Here is a 23292-nt window from a genome sequence, read left to right as displayed (position 1 = left end):
AAGGGTGTTTGAAAATGATTCGGTTTTCGTTAAATTTACACTTAGTAGCTCACTTTAACCCACAAAATAGAAGAGTGCATACTCAGGATGTTGGGATGAATTTGAAATAACACTTTTCACTTACCTTTAGGAGCAATTGAACACCTGCCACCCCCACATTGGGCAAGCATCTCTTAGGGGGAACAGCCTTTATCCATCCATGATTGTTGAAATCGCTGATTATAATTATCATGAAAAAAATTTTGTTGCGCAATATCAGTAATTTCCCCCCTACCGATGGCGTTTCATCGAGTGTTTGGTGATTCCAAAGGCTTTTCGCTTTCTGAAACTAAAAACCCCCTTTGTGTCTGATTGAACCATTGCCTGTACCTTTTTCAGCAGTTTTGTTCCCTGACTCAACACTTTTGCATTCCGTTTAGATGTCACACTTTATATAAATCACTTGCCATCACCTGTTATGTGCTAAAAAAAAAAACATTTTTATTCAATGCAGGGCATTTAAAAATTCTACAAATTTTCAGGAAACTGAGAAGCAATTAAGGTTCTGCTTTATTGTTTTCAAAACATAAGATTGTGTCTTGAGTTTGAATATCTTCCCTATAATTAAAACACGATACAGACGCTCTCACCATTACACCAACCATGCTCGGGTTGGTTGGAGCATCTGCTCTGGGTCTGGGAGATCGGTGGTTTGAATCCCAGTCGAGTCATTACCATACTGGGTGTTGAAGGTTGTCCTCAAGTTTCATCAAAATCGTCCGTGTAGTTTCAGAGAAGTTGCAAATGTTTGTGGACGGATGGACGGACGGACGACGCGCCATCCCATAAGCTCCCCGGAACCACGTTCCAGGTGAGCTAATAACACAAAGCCAATTATAGCCTCTCCTTTCTCTTTGCTGAACATCTGCATAAAAAGCCTTATAAACTTGTATGTGTGTAACACCAATGGTCACGACGTGAGGAGGTATCAAGGCATGTTCCATGAAGTAGAAACACCGGCTCCCTTTGGGAACATCCTGTGGAGTGGGTGGGGAGGGGATATTGATATTGGGGGAGGTGGGGTGAATATATTTTGTGTGGCCAATATTCCCCCCTGCCTGGAGCAGGCGTCAGTAAACCACTTGCACTGTGGCACATGTCCAGGCGAAAATTAGTGGTCTTCCAGGATGAGGGAGGGATATTTTTTTGTGCCCATGACTTGACTCTGGGTACTACCAACACATATGTAATTTATTTTACGATGCTCTAACAGGAACACAGACAACACGGATAGATGCTGTTTTTTAATAAACCATAAAAGGCGCTGAAAATGGCTGCACATCCAGTAGATACACTTGCTCCATTATACATACAGTGCCGATAGAAAGTCTACACCCCCTTTCGAAATTTTCACCTTTCCTTGCCTTGTAGCGTGGAATTAAATTTCCTTAAATCAGACTTTTTCCACCTTTATTTACACATCGTAACCCACAAATTTCAGAAAATGAATTAAAAATACAAAACTAGAATATTGTTACGGTTGTAGGGGTAGATAGAGGAATTTTATAGGAAGGACAAGATTGAATAGAGTTGTTTGGTCTGTGGACGTGTATGAGATCTCGATGCAATTAAGTCGGGAAACTGTGAGCTTACGTGTTACGTGTCACCACACGGGGGGTGGTGCGGTGTTAATTACATAAGGGTTAAGGATAATTTCCCTCAGCATGTAATTACCCCCTGTGACTTTCCCTATGTTTTTGTATTACAAACCAGCAATGATGGAATTGCGCTTTTATAACAACAACCACAGCAAAAGCTAGCTAAACATGCCGAGCAAGCAGAAGCCCCACCTTCCTGGGTTTCGAGCGAGCAAGCCACACCCCGGAGGTGGAACGGTTGTTCGGGGTGACGTCAGGAGAGATAGAGGGCAAGAAGGTTGTAGGCTTGGTTGGTGCAGTTTGGTGGAAGGGACGCGCGTGGTTGAGAGAGAGCAAGGGGCGAGGATATGGCCTGTAAGAACAGGGCTCTAGGCTGGCTTTCCTTTGATGCATGAAGAAGAAGACACGATTCGCGTATTCGTGCTGAGGCGAATTGGCTCGCGTACTGAACAAGACGTTGGCCATTGGCTCTTGGTTGGGTTGTGAGAGACGGACCCTGAAGCCTCATGTATGTCGGTGAGGATGTTCGACGCACGAAGAAGCTGCATGGGGTCTCTGAGCCTTGGTGTTGAATACCACTCACGAACGACGACACATGTCCAGGTGTCCATGTCCAATTTCCCGATGAACGTTCCCGCTGCGAGAGAGCGGCTCGGCGCTATTTTGCACACATTTACACATTCAGGATGAAGCGCTTCATTTCCAAGTTCCATAAAGACCATCCCTGGACCAAGCTAAGTGCCAGAATAAAGGGAGGTTTTGCTTTTCTTTTGTTTCCACTTGTCTCTATTTAAGTCTGTGTGTAGAGGCACCTCGACTTTAGGTCTAATTTATCTCACTATTATTATTATGCCTGAATTATTGTCCTTTGGAAAAGGACTATTTTCATTAAATCCCGTGTTTTTTTTTTTATCCCGTGTCTATTTTCATTAAATCCCGTGTTCATTTTAATGACTGTGTGTTTGTTGTGTGGTTCAAGTATAACTCCCCCCCCCACTGTACATCCATCTGTGCCTCCGTCACTCTGCCATGGCGCCCCACCCCTCCCGCATGCGTTATAATTTCTGAGGATCAACATGTCCACCTCCGAAGGAAAACCACTCGGCCATCCGGGCTGGAGGTGTTAACCACCCATCACCACAATTAGGGTCAGGGGATTAACTTAACCACCAGCACCGCGACAATATTTTGGTTGGATGTGTCCACCCCCCCCCCCCCCTGAGTTAGTTAGTACTTGGTGGAAGCGCCTTTGAAGGTAATTGCAGCCGTGAGTCTGTTGGGAGTGGTTTTGTCCAACTTTGCACACCTTGATTGTGCAATATTTGCCCATTCTTCTGCACAAAGCTGTTCAAGATCAGTCAAGTTGTGTGGGGAGCATTGATGGACAGCAATCTTCAAGTCATGCCACATATTTTTGATTGGATTTAGGTCGGGGCTCTGACATCTTTTTGCTTCTTAGCCACTCCAGTGTAGCATGCTGAAAGGTGAACTTCCGTCCCAATTTCAGCTTTCTTGCAGAGGGCAGCAAGTTTTCCCTTCAGGATTTTTCTGTATTTTGCTCCATCCATTTTCCCTTTGATCCCACCAAGTGCCCCAGTCCCTGCTGATGAGAAACATCTCCAGAACATGATGCTCCCACCACCATGCTTCACAGTAGGGATGGTGTTCTTTGGGTGATGTGCTGTGTTGAGTTTGCACCAAACGTAACGTTTTGCATTTAGTCCAAAAAGTTCCTTCTTGGTTTCATCAGACCACAAAACTTTTTGCCACATGGCTTCAAAATCTCTGGAGTGTTTTTTTGCATACCTCAAATGCGACTCAAGGTGGGATTTTTGAATAAGGGGCTCATTCTTGCCACCCTACTGTGTAGGACAAACTTGTGGTGTGCTTGGGATATTGTTGTCACATGCACACAGTGACTTGTCTTTGCCAATAAAGGCCTGTAGCTCTTTCAAAGTTGCTATTGACCTCTTGCTCGACTCTCCGATCAGTCTCCTCCTTGCTTGGTCATTCTGTTTAGAGGGACGGCCTGATCTACACTACCGGTCAAAAGTTTTGGAACTCCCCCATTTTCCCAGTTTTTGCTGAAATTTAAGCAGTTTAAGTCCAGTGAATAACCTGAAATGGTGCAAAGTTAAGTGGTAAACTGCCAGAGGTTAAAAAAAAGAAGTTTAGGTTCCCAAAAACTGAAAAATAATGTAAATTTCAGAGTTGTTAAAAAAGGCCCTTTTCAGGGAACAAGTAATGGGTTAGCAACTGCAGCTGTTCTGCAGCAATGGAAGTAAATTAAGCCTTGAAAGTTGATGCAAACAATTCCTGCAGGTGTCCCAACTTTTGTTGATGAGTTACAAACCCTTTGTCTGTATAAATGCAGTGTTGGAACAGATTGTGTTGCTACACCCTCTGAAGCATTATTTGGACAATACTGCACTGCAGGAAGTAGTATATTGCTATAATAATGGCGAGATAAAGACAATTAACAAAGGAAGACAGACAGACCATTATAACCCTTAAAAGTGTTGGTCTTTCCTTTAGAGAAATTGCAATGAAGCTGAGGTGTCAGTGAGTACAGTTTCCCACACCATCAAAAGGCACTTGGAAACTGGAGGGAACTATCACAGGAAGAGGTCTGGCAGACCGAATGCCACAACACAATCAGAAGCCAAGTTTCTGAGAGTCAACAGCTTGCGTGATAGGCGGTTCACAGGACAGCAGCTTCAAGCACAGCTCAACACTGGTCGAAGTAAGGAAGTCTCAGTTTAAACTGTGAAGAGAAGACTTCGAGTTGCAGGTTTGACAGGTCAAGTGGCAGTAAGAAAGCCATTGCTAAAATGGCAAAATAATAAAAAGAGGCTTGCCTGGGCCATGAAGCACTGCCAGTGGACTACTGAAAACTGGAAGAAGGTCTTGTGGACCGGTGAATCAAAATTTGAAATCTTCGGTCCATCACGCAGGGTTTTTATACGCCGTCGAGTCAGCGAAAGGATGGTTCCTCAGTGTGTGACACCAACTGTCAAACATGGAGGAGGAAGTGTGATGATCTGGAGCTCTTTTGGTGGATCCAGAGTCGACGACTTGTACAGAGTGACTGGCACCCTGAACCAAAAGGGCTACCACAGCATTTTGCAGCGCCATGCAATACCCTCTGGTCTACGCCTAGTTGGTCAGGGGTTCATCCTACAGCAAGATAACGACCCAAAACATACCTCCAGGCTGTCAGAACTACCTTAGAAGGAAAGAACAAGACGGAAGGTTTCAAATCATGGAATGGCCAGCACAGTCTCCAGACTTAAACCCCATCGAGCTGGTTTGGGATGAACTGGACAGAAGGGTGAAAGCAAAGGAACCTCCAAGTGCAACACATTTGTGGGAACTTCTGCAACAGTGTTGGAAAGAACTTCCAACAATATTTTGATTTCCATTCTGGAAAGAATGCCACGAGTATGTTCGGCTGTTATATCTGCAAAATGGTAGCTACTTTGATGAGTCAAAAATGTAGATGAAATTTTGTTCAACAATACGATTCCATGATTTATTTTTTTATCTGCAATTGTTTATTTGTTCTATGCTTTAATTTCAGAGTACTGTACATTGAAACATGAAACTGCTTAAATTTCAGTAAAAACTGGAAAAATGGGGGTGTTCTCAAACTTCTTGTGTACAGAGGGTCTTGGTGGTACCATTCGCTTTCCATTCAATGATTGTCTTGACTGTGCTCCAAAGGATGTTCAAGGCCTTTGAAATATTTTTATACCCATTCCCAAGCTCCTTGGTGCTCATTGTTGAGTCTTTGCTGTGAAATGCACTATCCAGCAGAGGAAACCGACAGGAATAGCTTATTTTATTCCGAAATAATGAGAATCACTACAATTTAACACAGGTGGAGGCCAATTTTTCTTGGTGTGTGATTTTGAAGTTGAGTGGTTACACCTGAGCTAATTTACAATTGCTATTATAAGGGGGGTGGACAATTATCCAACCAAGATATTCTAGTTTTGTATTTTTGTACATCGCTCCTTCCCAATTCCATATCCAGGCGATGCATGATGTCATCGCTGAGCACTGAAGGAAGGGAATACTCAGTTTTTACTCTGTTTGTTTGTTTTCTTCTTTGTTTGTCCGGGCGATATGTCAGCCATCCTTCGAGTTCGGAAGCCGAAATTTGGGGACAAAGGTGAATATGTGCTTTGACAAAAATGTTATTTTTTATTTTTTGATTAATCAATTAATTGATTAATTACTTCATTATTATCGATTTATTAATTACTTATTTGTTTTATTTCTCCTGGAATATCTCAGGCATATTTTGAGCGAGGAAGCTGATATTTGGACATGAGTGATCAAGTGATTTGACTATAGAGGGTATTTTTGATTTATTATTAATCAATTAATTGATTAATTATTCATTTTTTGATGAATTGCTTAATTTTCAAAAAGTTACACATTTGGATTAAACGGTGGTGGTTTCGGTGTGCTATTCGGCAATTGATTGAGAAATTAATTATTTTACCATTGTTATTTAATTTTGCAATGAATCAATCAATTATTGTACACTGCTTCCACTCCCACTCAATTCCGACTCCATGTGCTGCAAGGCAGCATCGCCAGGTTCCCCGGTGATGTCACGTGCTGGAGGATTTGTTATTTATTTATTTGGCATGGGGGTGGTGTACTATGAATGTACCACTACTTATTAATTAATTTTCTGAAATTTGTAGAATTTGTTTTTCATTTGGAAGTTGTGGGTTGCGGTGTAAATAAAGGTGGAAAAAGTCTGATTTAATGGAATTTAATTCCAGGCTTTAAGGCAACAAAAGGTGATATCAACGCATTATCACCTTCCCCACAAGAGGTGGAAGGAGGTTGTGTTTTCACCCCTGTCTGTCTGTCTGTCTGTCTGTCTGTCTGTCTGTGGGTCAGATATCTCAAAAAGTTGTTGACTGATTCGGATAAAATTTGGTAGACAGGTTGGGTGTTTGGCAAGGACTAATTGATTTCATTTTGGTGAAGATCTTAATCTGGGTACGTGATTTTTTTTTTAATGTCTGAGTGATTCTTTACCGTTGGGAGATAGTGCCAAAAACGACATATATATAAATATATATAGCACGGTATCTCAAAAAGTTGTGGACGGATTATGATAAAACCATGCGGATAAGTTTGTCAGATGAAAAGAACAAGCAGATTCGATTTTGATTCAGGACCAGAAGCAGACTCAACCCATCAGTGGGATACAAAACGTAAACTTTTCAGCCTGGTGGAGGTATCCGCTCTACCGAGTGCTGTTCTAGTTACATGAATGGTAAAGAAGTTAGGGTAAATCAATGCATTATTACATGAATGGTAAAGATGTTAGGGTAAATCAATGCATTATTACATGATTGGTAACGATGTTAGGGTTAATCAATGCATTATTACATGATTGGTAAAGATGTTAGGGTTAATCAATGCATTATTACATGATTGGTAAAGATGTTTGGGGATATAAATGCGTTATTACATGAGTGGTAAAGATGTTAGGCTATATCAATGCGTTATTACATGAATGGTAAAGATGTTAGGGGATATCAATGTGTTATTACATGATTGGTAAAGATGTTAGGGTATATCAATGCGTTATTGCATGAATCGTAAAGATGTTAGGGTATATAAATGTGTTATTACAAGAATCGTAAAGATGTTATGGTATATCAATGCGTTATTGCATGACTGGTAAAGATGTTACAGTATATCAATGTGTTATTACATGAATGGTAAAGATGTTATGGTATATCAATGCATTATCACATGAATGGTAAAGATGTTATGGTATATCAATGCATTATCACATGAATGGTAAAGATGCTAGGGTATATCGATGCGTTATTGCATGAATGGTAAAGATGTTAGGGTGTATCAATGTATTATTGCATGATTGGTAAAGATGTTAGGGTGTATCAATGTATTATTGCATGAATGGTAAAGATGTTACGGTATATCAATGCATTATCACATGAATGGTAAAGATGTTACGGTATATCAATGCATTATCACATGAATGGTAAAGACATGGGGAATATCAATCTTTTTATTTCTTTATTTTTGTATACATTGTCGAGGCTTTTATGAGAGCTAACACACAATGCACAACAAGTGGGGGGGGGGGTAGGAGACAAGAGGAGTGGGAGGGGGAAGGACAAAGCAGTGGGGAACAGAGACATTAGATCTGTGGAAGGGAGAGGGATGGAGCGGGGAACACGAGGTATACAATATGGACACCACAGGGACTATCAGGACCTCACACGACAGGGAAATTTTGGGAAGGAAGGCAGGGAATTTGAAGGAGGTGGGTTTGGGTGGATTAACGGGGGTAGAAAAGATCGTGGTTTTGGATGGGGGAAAATAAGAGGTAGTGGTGAACAGCTGTTTTGAAGACCTGGAGGGAAGAGTGGGATTGAAGAGAGTGTGAGAGTTTGTTCCAGAGGTGGGTAAAAGAGAAATGAAAGGGTGAAGGTGAGCAGTGATTCGTGATTTTGGTAGTTTTACCAGAATGGGGTCGCTGGTGGACCATGAACGCTCTGTGGAAATATTTGGGGAGGGGGAGGGACATATCGCAGACAGAGCGGGGGGGGGGGGGTAAGACCGGAGAGGAGATGGTAGAAGACAGAAAGACCACCCACCTGCTTGCGGTGAGAAAGTGAGAGGCCCAAAGACTCAGCATCACCGCAGGAGAGTCCAATGATCCTAAATGCCTTGGTTTCCACAGCGTGAAGCCGAGAAAGATGAGAGGCAGAAGCACCAACCCATAGGGGAGAGCAGTACTCCTTCAGGCTCTGGACGAAAGCTTTTTAGGTAGTCAGGAGCTCAGGTGGGCCAAGGAAGGACTTTGCATGATGGAGGATTCCCAGACAGTGATTGGCTTTGGGGGCCAGGTTGGAAATATGTGGCTTTCCCAGGAAAGATCATGCCTTGTTGTGAGATTCAGAAGCTTGAATGAAAAGACTTCAAGAGGATTGTTGAGAAAGTAGATTGGGGGGGGGGGATTCAGATGGTCCTTTCAGAGAGAATTAGTGAAAGTGTGGGATTTGTTAGGATTGAAAGACATGTTCCACGTGTTGGACGAGTTTGTGATTTCACCCTGATCTGCAGAGAGCAAAGAAGCTGCTGCTTGCAAGTCTGAGGGATGACAGATGGTACAAGGCAGAGGGTGGAGTCATCAGCAAAGAGATAACGAGGATTTTCCAGAGAGTCGGAGAGATCATTGATGAAAACCAGAAAAAGAACAGGGCCCAGAACGCTACCTTGAGGAACTCCAGCCTGCACAGGAAGAGGGGATGAAAGAACTCCATTTAGGGCCACACGTTGACTGCGACAGGAGAGGAAGTCTGCGAGCCATGAGTGGAGATGGCCTTGAATACCATGGGAAGAGAGTTTGGTGAGCAGGGCAGGGTGCCAGACCGTGTCAAAAGCATGCGATATGTCGAGGGATACGGCTCGGATTTAATGTCCGGCATTGATGATCTCCATTCAGTGTTGGGAGAGCAGAAGCAGCATATCCAGGGTAGAGTGACCTGTTTTGAAACCAAATTGATGATCAGAAATCAAGCCATTGGAGAAATGCAAGGATTTAATATCTGAAGTGATGATGGATTCCATAACCTTGCTGATGATTGGGAGAAGGCTGATTGGTCTGTAGTTGCAGAGATCGGTTTTTGCAGCTTTTTATGCAGGGCAGTGATGTTTGCTGATTTCCAAGCAGATGGCAGATGACCTGAGCAAGTGAGAGGGTGAATCGAACAGAAAGAGGTTGAGCAAGAACAGAGGAGCAGGTTTTTAGGACACGTGGGCTGATGCCGTCTGGACCGGTTGCAGAATCGGAGTTGAGGTTTGACAGCAAGCTCTCCACCTTGTCAGGAGAAAAGGATACAGAGTCCAGGGACAGTTGGGTGCGAATGGTTAAGGTGGGTAGAGAAAGCGATGGGTTTGGGACACAAGATTTTGATGCAAACACCGAGTATAGGTATTCAGCCTTTTTCACGTGCGGTATCAGCAGTGCGGCCATTTGAGGTCAGGGAGGGGATGGAGGCGGAACATACACCAGAAACAGATTTGATTAAACGCCACCAGGATTTTGAGGAGGGAGAGAGGTTTGAGAGTTCAGACTTGAGATGAGAAAGATGTTGTTTTCTGGCTCTCCTGAGGGTAGATACACACTTGTTCCGAGCTTTGTGGAAAGAACTGAGATTGCCCTCAGTTGGGTTTGCTTTCCATGAGGAAAAGGCAAGTTGTTTCAGGACAACTGCCTCGCCATAAGCTTCAGTAAACCAAGGGCTGGAGGAAAGGTAGGACAACTGTGGATGAGAGAGGATAAATCTGTGCATGATAGAGAGCAAGTTTCCTTGAAAGAATTCCCAGGATGAGTTGATGTTGGAGAAAGTAGCGATGGGAGACCAGTCTAGAAGTTTGATGGCTGCTCGGAGACCCTGCCAGTCGGCTTGAGTGAAATGGCAGACTCGACGGCGGTGAGGTGGTTCTCTGATAACAGCCAGAGAGATGTCCACTTTGACAAGGACGTGGTCAGAAGAACCGATTGGAGCGAAGGAAGAGCAGCAGATATTGTCAGGGAAATTTGTCAAAATCAGATCCAGAAGAGATGGAGTACCATTGGTTGAGATCCGGGTCGGGAAGTTGACCGATTGAGTCAGTCCCAATGAGTCGCAGAAGTTTTTTGCTGAGGTGCCATGGCAGGTGATAGAGGTACCCACACCTGACCAACTGGCATGATGACAATTGAAGTTCCCACATATGAGGAAGAGAGAGTTCGGATGAGAAGATAGACGTTGGTCCATACTTTCAGATGGTGAGGTGTAGAAGTTTTTGTACCTGTATTCAGCTTGTTCACCCCTTGTGCCGTCCTCTCCTTTCTCTCATACAATGTCCTTTCTTCCTCTCAGTCCCCCTATATTTTGTCCCTCTATCCGGATGTTCGTGTGTTCCCCACATTCTTTCCACTGTTCTTGTCGTTCTGTTACGCCCTGGTCCGTTCTGCTTTCTCGCTCCTCCATGAGCCTCGACTCTGTATTCCAAAAAGAAGCATTATTACATTAACGGTAGCAACGTTTGTAGATTTCATTGCATCTTAAAATGAATAACAAGGAATGTAAGGCCCAGACAAATAAACACTGTACGTTTTCTTTAAACATTGTTCTCATAATTTTTATCACGTGCTGGACAAGAACATTGATTGTACTTTTACAGGAATTAAAAGGACAGGAGTTGCCAATGGACAAAAGCGTCTGCTGGTTGAGTATTCCCATCGGAACTCCTGGCTCATGATGCTGGAAACCCAGTTTCGAAGTCCGTGTAAACGATATGTATGTCCTTGGTCATTGTCTACTAATGTCCTTATCACTGCTCTTGTCTTTGTACTGCATGTGACTTATGTACAAACTCTTCCTTGAGCCTGAGATCAATGTTAAAATTGACAGTACATGGAATTGTTAAACCTGCAATCTTCGCATCTTTAGCTCAGCGCTCTGTTGGAAACAACAAACCGACTCGACACGGATGCCCTTTTTTGACACTTTGACCTCCAATTCATACTCCGACAATGCATACAAAGAGCTGTCTGCACTTGTACCATCTCTGCTGATCCTCCACCATCACGAAAGTATGAAAACCCTACGATGCTTGAGGATACAAAACGAGCTCTTTCCTCGTGACCTCAAATTGTTCCAAAGCTATTGGTGGAATGTATGAGTTTTATGCAGAAGTTGATGATGATCCGCTTTATCTTCTAGTGAAGACCGTGGCTCACGTGCCCAGCACAGACTAACCTTGGTTGTGCCTGGACATGCCTGGAATGGGTGCACATGTCCTTGACCTAGAGTCTGGGAAGAGAGAGGTGATGGTTGGAGGGGGTAGGGGAGTGGAGGGGAAGATAGGTATTGGAGAGGGAGGGAAGAAGAGAGAGTGATAAAGAAGTTGTGGGGGGGAGGTTAGAGAGGAAGACAAAGAGATCATATATACAGAAGTGGGAGGAGAGAGACAGGGAGAGAGAGAGAGAGAGAGAGAGAGAGAGAGAGAGAGAGAGAGAGAGCGAGAGAGAGAGAGAGAGAGAGAGAGAGAGAGAGAGAGAGAGAGACACAGACACAGACACAGACACAGACACAGACACAGACACAGACACAGACACAGACACAGACACAGACACAGACACAGACACAGACACAGAGACAGACACAGAGACAGAGACAGAGACAGACACAGACACAGAGGTGGGTGAAGTTAAAGAATATATATATATATGGAGGTGGGGGAGAGGGCAGAGAGGAAGGGGTGGTAGGTGGGGGTGCAGGATAGAAGAATAAGAAAGACGTGCTTGTAGGTAGATCCAGAAAACATATATTGCCAAAACAGCGAGGAGAGTGTCGGAGGGAAGAGGGCTGGGAGGAGGGTTTAGAGGTTGGGTTAGGGTTTGCAAACTGTGTTTGTCAATACAGATAAGTATGGTAAACAGTGTTGAAAATGTGGAGATTGGGGGTTGGATGAGGGGGAAAGGTGATGTCCTGTTGAGGTCAATGGCCGAGCATCTGAGAGGGTGAAGTTTCTAAATTCAGCTTGGAGCATTCGTTTTTTGGGTTTGTCGTCTAAGCATCTCGAACCTGAGCAGGTCTCAAGAGAATTGCTCTGTCACTATAGAATTGTCATTAAAAACCCAGCTCACTCACTAATGGCCTTCGGTGAGGGGTATTCTCCATGTGTGACACCAGTGCACAGATGTCGTTGATAACCTCTGCCACCGAAGATGAAAAGTGCTATGTTTTCACCCCTTTTCTGTCTGTTTGTTACTTTCGAAATCTAAAGATTTTGTAAGTATATTGATCACTTCCATCCTGTGTTTGTGTGTTTGTTTGTGTGTTTGTTTGTAGGCACAATAACTCGATAACGGAAGAAGCTACCAATGTCAAATTACACCACGTGATTCAGGAGGGTGATGGCTAGTGCTGATTAGATTTTGGTCAAAATTGGTCAAAGGTGAAGGTCACAGTGAGGTCAAACATCGAAAACATTCGATTTTTGATGGTTTGGTACAGAATCATCGTAGAAACTTCCAGTTTGCGTCGCTACCTTCTCTCGAGACAGCTTTTATTAGACAAGGTCAGAGGTCAAGTTGACGATTTCGTAAGTACCAGTCTATGACTGCTTGTTTATTTGTGTATGTGCAGGATATCTCAAAAAATTGTGGATGAATTCAGACGAAACTTGGTGGACAGGTTGGGTGTGTCGCAAGGCCGAATTGATTTGGTTTTGGTGAAGATCCGAATCTGGATCTGGATACGAGAATTATTTAATTTTAACGTGATTCTTCACCATTGAGAGATTGTGCCAAAAACGATGTAGTACTGTATAGCATGATATATCAAAAATGTATCGGTCCTGATATGTTCTTGTGGATCAGGCATTAAGTGGTGGAGGTATATGCCTTACCGAGTGCCCTTCTAGTTTTTCTTGCACTTATTTAGGATTAGTAAACACCACCTGTCACTTCACTGATGGGAATACTGAGAGGTGGAAAAAGAGTGGGAGGGGGGAGAGTGAGGAGGTGGAAGGGGAAAGAGAAGAGAGGAGGGAGGGAGAGTGAGGAAGTGTGGGGGAAGGGTAGGCAGCAAGAGGTGAGAGGAAGGGAAGGCAGACGTGCAGTGGAGCGTCAATTACGATCCATACTGTTTCATCAAAATGATTCTGCATAGAATAACAGTGAAGATGGAAACGAAATAATGTCTGAAATCCATTTTCTAACAGTTATACTATAAATACTACCCGGAGACAAACGGGGCCCAGACACGTTCGGAGACAAACGGGGCCCAGACACGTTTCGGAGACAAATGGGGCCTGGACACGTTTCAGAGACAAATGGGGCCCGGACACGTTTCGGAGACAAATGGGGCCCTGAAACATTTTGGAGACAAACGGGGCCCGGACACGTTCAGAGCCAAGCTGTTCAGAGACAAACTCTCATCCAGACACATCTGAAGATGAATACGATCCAGACACGTCCGGAGACAAACACTGCCAAGGCATGACCACCATCCAGATATGTCCAGTGATGGACAGAGAGAGGGTTGGAGAGTGAGAGAGGTATGGGAGGATTGTGCTGCATTGATTTGGGAGGTGGTAGAGCAACGATGGGACAAAGGGAGAGAGATGGAGATAGAGAGAGATGGAGATAGAGATGGGGGTAGGGGAGTTAGCAGAACGAATAGATTATGCTTTATGAACAACACACAAACACACACACACACACACACACACACACACACACACACACACACACACACACACACACACACACACACACACACACACACACGCACATATAGACACTATTGCTTAGCCAATATCGGCATTTTTTTTTCAAAATCAGCAGATTGGAGTCAGTGTGATTACCGACGGCAGTACATACTGTATACAATCCTAAAAACAACGTTGCATTTCTATAGACGTTTCAAGGAGATGAGCATGAACATGAATCTTGATATACACTTGTGGGTGATGGGTGGAAAAAAAATTTGGCTCGGTAATTTAGAAAACACGTTAATACGTCAAACAGCTTGGAAATCGGGTGTTATCAAATATATTTTGCTTTGAAACTCACAAAAAGAAACATATCACCGTTGTAAAGCAAACCCGATAGCAATTGCTTTAGAAACAGTCACGAGGACAAAGGAAAACCTGATAAAACCTCCATAAGATACAGGATGAAACTTTGCCACCACGGCTCCCGTAACAGACATAGCATGTCCACACCCACAGAGAGTCCGTACAGATCCAAATCTACCCATATGTACCATGTCCGTGTGTGCTGTATACGTACCTCTACCTTGGAGTAACTTTCGATTGTACATCCCGATCGGGATACGAACTGCACCACTATCCACTGGAGGGTGCTCGCCAAGTGGCTTGAGCACACAATCAAGCACTCCAACGGAACGCCTAGCTTGGCAAGCAATTTCTAATTGCTGTTGATAACCCCATGCAGGAAACACCCAAGCAATGTCCGAATTGGACGAATGAACACTTCTTTAGCAGTCGTAACTGCTGCTAAGTTCAATTCTGGAGCTTAAATTTTGTAATTCGCTTTAGTGTAAGAGATTTTTGAGATTTTGGCATGTGTGGAAATGTAATACCGGGTGGCCCAGAAGTAATAGGGCAGTTGCCGGAACAATGGTCACAACAATTTCATTATTATTTTGATTATTAATTGATTTTTGTTTGATGTTATTAATTGATAATTATTTTGATTGCAGAATCTTCAAAAGTGGAAGATTTGAACCATGGAGGATATTTTTCTGCTTAAATGTGGATTCTCTGACTGCCCTATTACTTCTGGGCTACTCGGTACCGTAAAGCCATGAATGCTGGCGTCTCCAGGTGTTTATGAGTATTGCAATGTACCCAACGATTTGTAGCTATTATGAACAGGCATTCGATAATATGAGTGAGGAAAGTGGAAAAAAAAAACTTTATGGTTAAGAAGCCATTGCGGTCTGTTCCAAGTCGAGGCATGGTTGAGCAGACCAACAAAATGGCAGCTTCAAACCTCAGCGAGATTACTCGGGATACCCCTTAAAACCCCAGAGAGCGAGGTGGCCGAATATTGCCTGATGAAGGATATAATTCAATAAGGCCGTTAATTATCTTCAAAAGTTGTGGTTTAATTAACCCAAACACCCAATTTTCACTCTTGCACTTCCTTGGAGTTTTCTTCGTATGCCTGCAAAGTTTCAGGCTGCGAGGTTTTATGATTTTGGAGTTATGGAGGACACACACCCTGGCACACATATTGACTTTTATTAGTATAGATGAGTACCAGGATTGGCGATGCAGCTTAATAATCACTTTATCAAAGACAGCAGTTTATAGTAAGAATGTTAAAAGTTCATATAGGAATAGGGTAGAGCATGAGATGAAATGTGATGGGCTGCCATCTTAATAGAAGAGAAGAACAATAAAGACCTGTCTCTGAAATATTCTGGTTTCCTTTTTGGTGAGTTAAAATGTGTGTGTGTGTGTGTGTGTGTGTGTGTGTGTGTGTGTGTGTGTGTGTGTGTGTGTGTGTGTGTGTGTGTGTGTGTGTGTGTGTGTGTGTGTGTGTGTGTGTGTGTGTGTGTGTGTGTGTGTGTGTGTGTGTGTGTGTTTGGTAGTTTCTACACAATGTTGGATTTCCTTTTCACCATTAACTGTGGAAGTTATGTTGTGAAATGTTATATTAATATCTATTCAATCCAATGCCAAATGGTTTCCATAGCTTGAGTGATGCCGAAGTAGTCTCTTGGTGCAAATTAAACTTGGTAGTTTGGCATTGCCTTCCTGAGCAGTACTCGGAGCAAGAATTTGGAATTTGTTCAAAAGTACCGGCACATAATGAGCGACTCTTGCGAAAGACATGGTGGGATATTTATTGCCAACCAATGAATCCTAGCAGATGGGACAGCCTGCTCAACATCCCTCTCAAGGACGGTGTACTCATTGATGCAATGCCCTGCCCGTAAAAAGAAAAAAACACCAAGATGACTGTTTATAATCGGATCGGGAATCAAACGTACACTAAAAGGTTTAAATACGAATACTCTTATATACGAGTTGGTTCGGTGACGAGACGAAGCTGATTCCGTTTTGGTTCAGGTCCAGATCCAGATCCAGATCCAGATCCAGATCCGCCCCATGATTGGGATACAAAACGTAAACTAATCAGCCTGGCGGAGGTATGCGCTCTTCCGAGTGCTGTTCTTATCAATACGAATGTTTATCCCATTGATTCTGCAAAAAAAGACACAAAAAAATGCTTCTTATTATCTTTCACTTTCTTTTGAAGAACAAAATTCCAAAGTACTTTATGAAGAAGAAAGGGAGAAAGTACATACAACATTGTGTAATGTAACTTGGGTAACTTTCTGACATCTCGAGTTATTTATCATGAAATTGCTGCGTCGCGTGGCCTTATCCTTTCAGCTAATATGAGACAGGCATGTTGTGTGGTTGCACAATGGTATTTTGTAGTGATGGTGATTTCACCATCGCACTCACACCCCAATCCCCCCCCCCCATACAAAGCTGCATCCATTGCATGTATTATCATAGAGGTAAGGGTACAATCTCACCTTGGTATCTACCTACGAGTCACATCCAGCTCATGTATCGTCGATATCAAGGTGTTTCTCATATTGATATCTACCAACGAGCGACATACATCACACGTATCATAGAGATTGGGGTATGATTACATCTTGATCTCGACCTCCAAGTCAAATCCATCACCTGCATCGTGGAGGTCAGGGTCCATGAACTTTATTTAAAAGCCACATCCATCACATGTGGAGCACCGTTACAGATTTCAAGCAAGCCCGGGCTAACTACACGTGCCGGTTGTGTACAAGTTTTGATTTGACAGAGTTCTCCACAGATGTACAATGCCGTGCAAGTGCTAACACAAGCCCATCGAGCTATGACCCGTGTTGGTGCTGGGCTTGGTTGGGCGCGCCTTGGAGGCGTGGACAACAAGGACGAGTGGGGCTGCCCCTATAAATGCCGCTGTGCTCCAGCGGCCAAACCTCAACCCCCTACTTTCTTTCACTCTTGGCTTTGCCCCCATTCTACTTGTCTTGTTTTTAACATTCGCTTCGCTTCTCCCTGGAGCAACTTGACTAGACACCTTAGATTCATAAACGTTCATCTATTCAGGTTATTTCACACCTTCCTTCCTGTTTTTCTCACTTCCACTTCTCACTTTTGCATCACTCTAATCTCTTGATAGCTGCATGCCGAAGAGCGGCTCAAACCATCTGATGATAGTCTTGAGTATCCATGAGAAAATCTGATCTGCAGTAAGAACAGGTCCTCGTGCTTGAACAACCATGCAGTACTTCGTCTTTGCTTTTATGTTAAGTGTGCTTTCTGGAGCATCTGGTTTTTGGTTCTGGGATTCCCAGACGACCAAAGCTCCGACTACAGCCATAAAGATCAATGAACATGATTACCTCTCCACCGAACCTGATACAAAAATGACCACCAGAATCCTTGACAACAATGCTTTAACTACCTCCACATCCCATCCCGTGGTTGGTCATACAAGCACTCAGAGTCTCCACTCTACTAGAGCTCCACCATCCAGGCAAGAACCAACTGTGACTTCTCAGGGGACACCTTTCATCCCGACTGTCTCCACTGTGCCAGGTAATCGACAAATTGAGCAGAGTGAGAAAATCAACATTTAATATCTCAGAGGCTGAAACAATGTCAGATGATTTAATAGATTTCATGTGTTAACAAATTGTTGAATTGCAGCTGGAAGGTTGCAAGCACATAGCCATTTGCCAGGATATGAAAGAATCATCATCCATAGTATACTAAGATATGAAAGAATCATCGCATGGAGTTTACCAGGCCATGAACGAATCATGTTCCAGAGTGTAAAATGGGTTTTGAACATTGTGGAGTTGAGAAAATGTTTTAGAGAACATTAGATGGATTGCCTGCCTCGCGCAGTCAGGCACATAGGGCTGCCAGGGCAGTTTCATTGGCTGGTGTGCACAATCCAGGACAGGTCGCCACTCCGACACAAGATAGTCGAATGGTTCGAACGTATTGCAGGATAAATATAGTTTCTGAATTGGTGGGTGATTTGTATTGGGTTTTGAAACTGTGTTACTGTAATAGGCTTCAGAACAATTTGAATTTACATTTAGAATTCATTGTATAGAATGCACTGTTAAAGCGAGTTTTACACATTTTATGAATTGGTATAATTCGGTCTCATCTCAAAGTAGGAGTTTTAAACACTCATTTGATAAGAGTTGTTCTGAGCACCAGAAGGAATAAAAAAGTTTTGAAGTGTAGTACATATTAATTGGAGTTGTGAACGTTGAAAAGTTTTGGAGGTGTTTGCAATTTGAAGGTTGAAAAGTTTTGGAGGTGTTTGCAATTTGAACATTGTAAAGTTTTGGAAGTGTTTTTGCAATTTGAATGTTGTAAAGCTTTGTAGGTGTTTGCAATTTGAATGTTGTACAGGTTTGGAGGTGTTTGCAATTTGAATGTTGTAAAGGTTTGGAGGTGTTTACAATTTGAACATTGCAAAGTTTTGGAGGTGTTTGCAATTTGAAGGTTGTAAAGTTTTGGAGATGTTTGCCATTTGAAGGTCATAAAGTTTTGGAGATGTTTGCCATTTGAATGTTGTAAAGTTTTGGACGTGTTTGCAATTTGAATGTTGTAAAGTTTTGGAGGTGTTTGCAATTTGAATGTTGAAAATATTTGGATGTGTTTGCAATTTGAACGTGGTAAAGTTTTGGAAGTGTTTGTAATTTGAAGGTTGTAAAGTTTTGGAGGTGTTTGCAATTTGAATGTTGTAAAGTTTTGGAAGTGTTTTCAATTTGAATGTTGTAAAGTTTTGGAGGTGTTTGCAATTTGAATGTTGTAAAGTTTTGGAGGTGTTTGCAATTTAAATGTAAAGGTTTGGAGGTGTTTGCAATTTGAATGTTGTAAAAGTTTGGAGGTGTTTGCCATTTGAAAATTGTAAAGTTTTTGAGGTGTTTTCCATTTAAAAGTGTAAAGATTTGGAGGTGTTTGCCATTTGAATGTTGTAAAGTTTTGGAGGTGTTTGCCATTTGAATGTTGTCAAGGTTTGTACGTGTTTGCCATTTGAATACTGTAAAGTTTTGGAGGTGTTTGCAATTTGAATGTTGTAAAGTTTTGGAGGTGTTTGCAATTTGAATGCTGTAAAGTTTTGGAGGTGTTTGCAATTTGAATGTTTTAAAGTTTTGGAGGTGTTTGCAATTTCAATGTTGTAAAGTTTTGGATGTGTTTGCCATTTAAATGTAAAGTTTTGGAGGTGTTTGTAATTTCAACATTGTAAAGGTTTGGAGGTGTTTGCAATCTGAATGTTGTAAAGTTTTGGAGGTGTTTGCAATTTGAAGGTTGTAAAGTTTTGGAGGTGTTTGCCATTTGAAGGTTGTAAAGTTTTGGAGGTGTTTGCCATTTGAATGTTGTAAAGTTTAGGAGGTGTTTGCAATTTGAATGTTGTAAAGTTTTGTAGGTGTTTGCCATTTGAATGTTGTAAAGGTTTGGAGGTGTTTGTCATTTGAATGTTGCAAAGTTTTGGAGGTGTTTGCCATTTGAACATTGTAAAGGTTTGGAGGTGTTTGCAATTTGAATGTTGTCAAGGTTTGGAGGTGTTTGCAATTTGAATGTTGTAAAGATTTGGAGGTGTTTGCAATTTGAACATTGTAACGGTTTGGAGGTGTTTGCCATTTGAACATTCTAAAGGTTTGGAGGTGTTTGCAATTTGAATGTTGTAAAGGTTTGGAGGTGCTTGCAATTTGAATGTTGTAAAGATTTGGAGGTGTTTGCAATTTGAACATTGTAAAGGTTTGGAGGTGTTTGCAATTTGAATGTTGTAAAGATTTGGAGGTGTTTGCCATTTGAACATTGTAAAGTTTTGGAGGTGTTTGCCATTTGAAGGTTGTAAAGTTTTGGAGGTGTTTGCCATTTGAATGTTGTAAAGTTTAGGAGGTGTTTGCAATTTGAATGTTGTAAAGTTTTGTAGGTGTTTGCCATTTGAATGTTGTAAAGTTTTGTAGGTGTTTGCCATTTGAATGTTGTAAAGTTTTGGAGGTGTTTGCCATTTGAACATTGTAAAGGTTTGGAGGTGTTTGCAATTTGAATGTTGTCAAGGTTTGGAGGTGTTTGCAATTTGAATGTTGTAAAGGTTTGGAGGTGTTTGCAATTTGAATGTTGTAAAGATTTGGAGGTGTTTGCAATTTGAACATTGTAAAGGTTTGGAGGTGTTTGCAATTTGAATGTTGTAAATATTTGGAGGTGTTTGCCATTTGAACATTCTAAAGGTTTGGAGGTGTTTGCAATTTGAATGTTGTAAAGATTTGGAGGTGTTTGCCATTTGAACATTGTAAAGTTTTGGAGGTGTTTGCCATTTGAACATTCTAAAGGTTTGGAGGTGTTTGCAATTTGAATGTTGTAAAGATTTTAGAGGTGTTTGCCATTTGAACATTGTAAAGTTTTGGAGGTGTTTGCCATTTGAACATTCTAAAGGTTTGGAGGTGTTTGCAATTTGAATGTTGTAAAGGTTTGGAGGTGCTTGCAATTTGAATGTTGTAAAGATTTGGAGGTGTTTGCAATTTGAACATTGTAAAGGTTTGGAGGTGTTTGCAATTTGAATGTTGTAAAGATTTGGAGGTGTTTGCCATTTGAACATTGTAAAGTTTTGGAGGTGTTTGCCATTTGAAGGTTGTAAAGTTTTGGAGGTGTTTGCCATTTGAATGTTGTAAAGTTTAGGAGGTGTTTGCAATTTGAATGTTGTAAAGTTTTGTAGGTGTTTGCCATTTGAATGTTGTAAAGTTTTGTAGGTGTTTGCCATTTGAATGTTGTAAAGTTTTGGAGGTGTTTGCCATTTGAACATTGTAAAGGTTTGGAGGTGTTTGCAATTTGAATGTTGTCAAGGTTTGGAGGTGTTTGCAATTTGAATGTTGTAAAGGTTTGGAGGTGTTTGCAATTTGAATGTTGTAAAGATTTGGAGGTGTTTGCAATTTGAACATTGTAAAGGTTTGGAGGTGTTTGCAATTTGAATGTTGTAAATATTTGGAGGTGTTTGCCATTTGAACATTCTAAAGGTTTGGAGGTGTTTGCAATTTGAATGTTGTAAAGATTTGGAGGTGTTTGCCATTTGAACATTGTAAAGTTTTGGAGGTGTTTGCCATTTGAACATTCTAAAGGTTTGGAGGTGTTTGCAATTTGAATGTTGTAAAGATTTGGAGGTGTTTGCAATTTGAACATTGTAAAGGTTTGGAGGTGTTTGCAATTTGAATGTTGTAAAGATTTGGAGGTGTTTGAAATTTGAACATTGTAAAGTTTTGGAGGTGTTTGCCATTTGAACATTCTAAAGGTTTGGAGGTGTTTGCAATTTGAATGTTGTAAAGATTTGGAGGTGTTTGCAATTTGAATGTTGTAAAGATTTGGAGGTGTTTGCCATTTGAATGTTGTAAAGATTTGGAGGTGTTTGCAATTTGAATGTTGTAAAGGTTTGGAGGTGTTTGCAATTTGAATGTTGTAAAGATTTGGAGGTGTTTGCCATTTGAACATTGTAAAGTTTTGGAGGTGTTTGCCATTTGAACATTCTAAAGGTTTGGAGGTGTTTGCAATTTGAATGTTGTAAAGGTTTGGAGGTGTTTGCAAGTTGAATGTTGTAAAGATTTGGAGGTGTTTGCTATTTGAACATTCGAAAGGTTTGGAGGTGTTTGCAATTTGAACATTCTAAAGGTTTGGAGGTGTTTGCAATTTGAATGTTGTCAAGGTTTGGAGGTGTTTGCAATTTGAACATTGTAAAGGTTTGGAGGTGTTTGCCATTTGAATGTTGTAAAGGTTTGGAGGTGTTTGCAAGTTGAATGTTGTCAAGGTTTGGAGGTGTTTGCAATTTGAACATTGTAAAGGTTTGGAGGTGTTTGCAATTTGAATGTTGTAAAGGTTTGGAGGTGTTTGCAATTTGAACATTGAAAAGGTTTGGAGGTGTTTGCAATTTGAATGTTGTCAAGGTTTGGAGGTGTTTGCAATTTGAATGTTGTAAAGGTTTGGAGGTGTTTGCAATTTGAATGTTGTAAAGATTTGGAGGTGTTTGCAATTTGAACATTGTAAAGGTTTGGAGGTGTTTGCAATTTGAATGTTGTAAATATTTGGAGGTGTTTGCCATTTGAACATTCTAAAGGTTTGGAGGTGTTTGCAATTTGAATGTTGTAAAGATTTGGAGCTGTTTGCCATTTGAACATTGTAAAGTTTTGGAGGTGTTTGCCATTTGAACATTCTAAAGGTTTGGAGGTGTTTGCAATTTGAATGTTGTAAAGATTTGGAGGTGTTTGCAATTTGAATGTTGTAAAGATTTGGAGGTGTTTGCCATTTGAATGTTGTAAAGATTTGGAGGTGTTTGCAATTTGAATGTTGTAAAGGTTTGGAGGTGTTTGCAATTTGAATGTTGTAAAGATTTGGAGGTGTTTGCCATTTGAACATTGTAAAGTTTTGGAGGTGTTTGCCATTTGAACATTCTAAAGGTTTGGAGGTGTTTGCAATTTGAATGTTGTAAAGGTTTGGAGGTGTTTGCAAGTTGAATGTTGTAAAGATTTGGAGGTGTTTGCTATTTGAACATTCGAAAGGTTTGGAGGTGTTTGCAATTTGAACATTCTAAAGGTTTGGAGGTGTTTGCAATTTGAATGTTGTCAAGGTTTGGAGGTGTTTGCAATTTGAACATTGTAAAGGTTTGGAGGTGTTTGCCATTTGAATGTTGTAAAGGTTTGGAGGTGTTTGCAAGTTGAATGTTGTCAAGGTTTGGAGGTGTTTGCAATTTGAACATTGTAAAGGTTTGGAGGTGTTTGCAATTTGAATGTTGTAAAGATTTGGAGGTGTTTGCCATTTGAACATTGTAAAGTTTTGGAGGTGTTTGCCATTTGAACATTCTAAAGGTTTGGAGGTGTTTGCAATTTGAATGTTGTAAAGATTTGGAGGTGTTTGCAATTTGAATGTTGTAAAGATTTGGAGGTGTTTGCAATTTGAATGTTGTAAAGGTTTGGAGGTGTTTGCAATTTGAATGTTGTGAAGATTTGGAGGTGTTTGCCATTTG

The 23292-nt window shown here is 41.5% G+C and overlaps 1 protein-coding gene across 8 annotated transcripts in view; it reads left to right on the top strand.

Moving 5' to 3' along the window:
- The window catches only part of LOC147030213 (uncharacterized), a 296012-nt gene that overhangs the window by 89727 nt on the left and 182993 nt on the right, over positions 1-23292 (top strand). For 4 of the 8 annotated variants that reach the window (XM_085874044.1, XM_085874042.1, XM_085874041.1 and 1 more), the window contains exon 1: positions 17226-17852. The exons of 2 other annotated variants lie outside the window; for them this stretch is intronic. In XM_085874044.1, coding sequence (XP_085730170.1) covers positions 17534-17852 — 319 coding nt within the window. In that variant the 5' untranslated portion in view covers positions 17226-17533. Of the gene's footprint in view, positions 1-17225; positions 17853-23292 lie in introns of those variants that run through there. 2 more of the 8 variants (XM_085874039.1, XM_085874045.1) reach the window with 2 other exon arrangements.

The sequence above is a fragment of the Eptatretus burgeri genome, chromosome 3 (genome assembly GCF_056783735.1).
Source record: "Eptatretus burgeri isolate ZD-2024b chromosome 3, Ebu_testis_v1, whole genome shotgun sequence".
NCBI classification, from domain to species: domain Eukaryota; kingdom Metazoa; phylum Chordata; class Myxini; order Myxiniformes; family Myxinidae; genus Eptatretus; species Eptatretus burgeri.
This window is presented reverse-complemented; position numbering and strand designations above follow the sequence as displayed.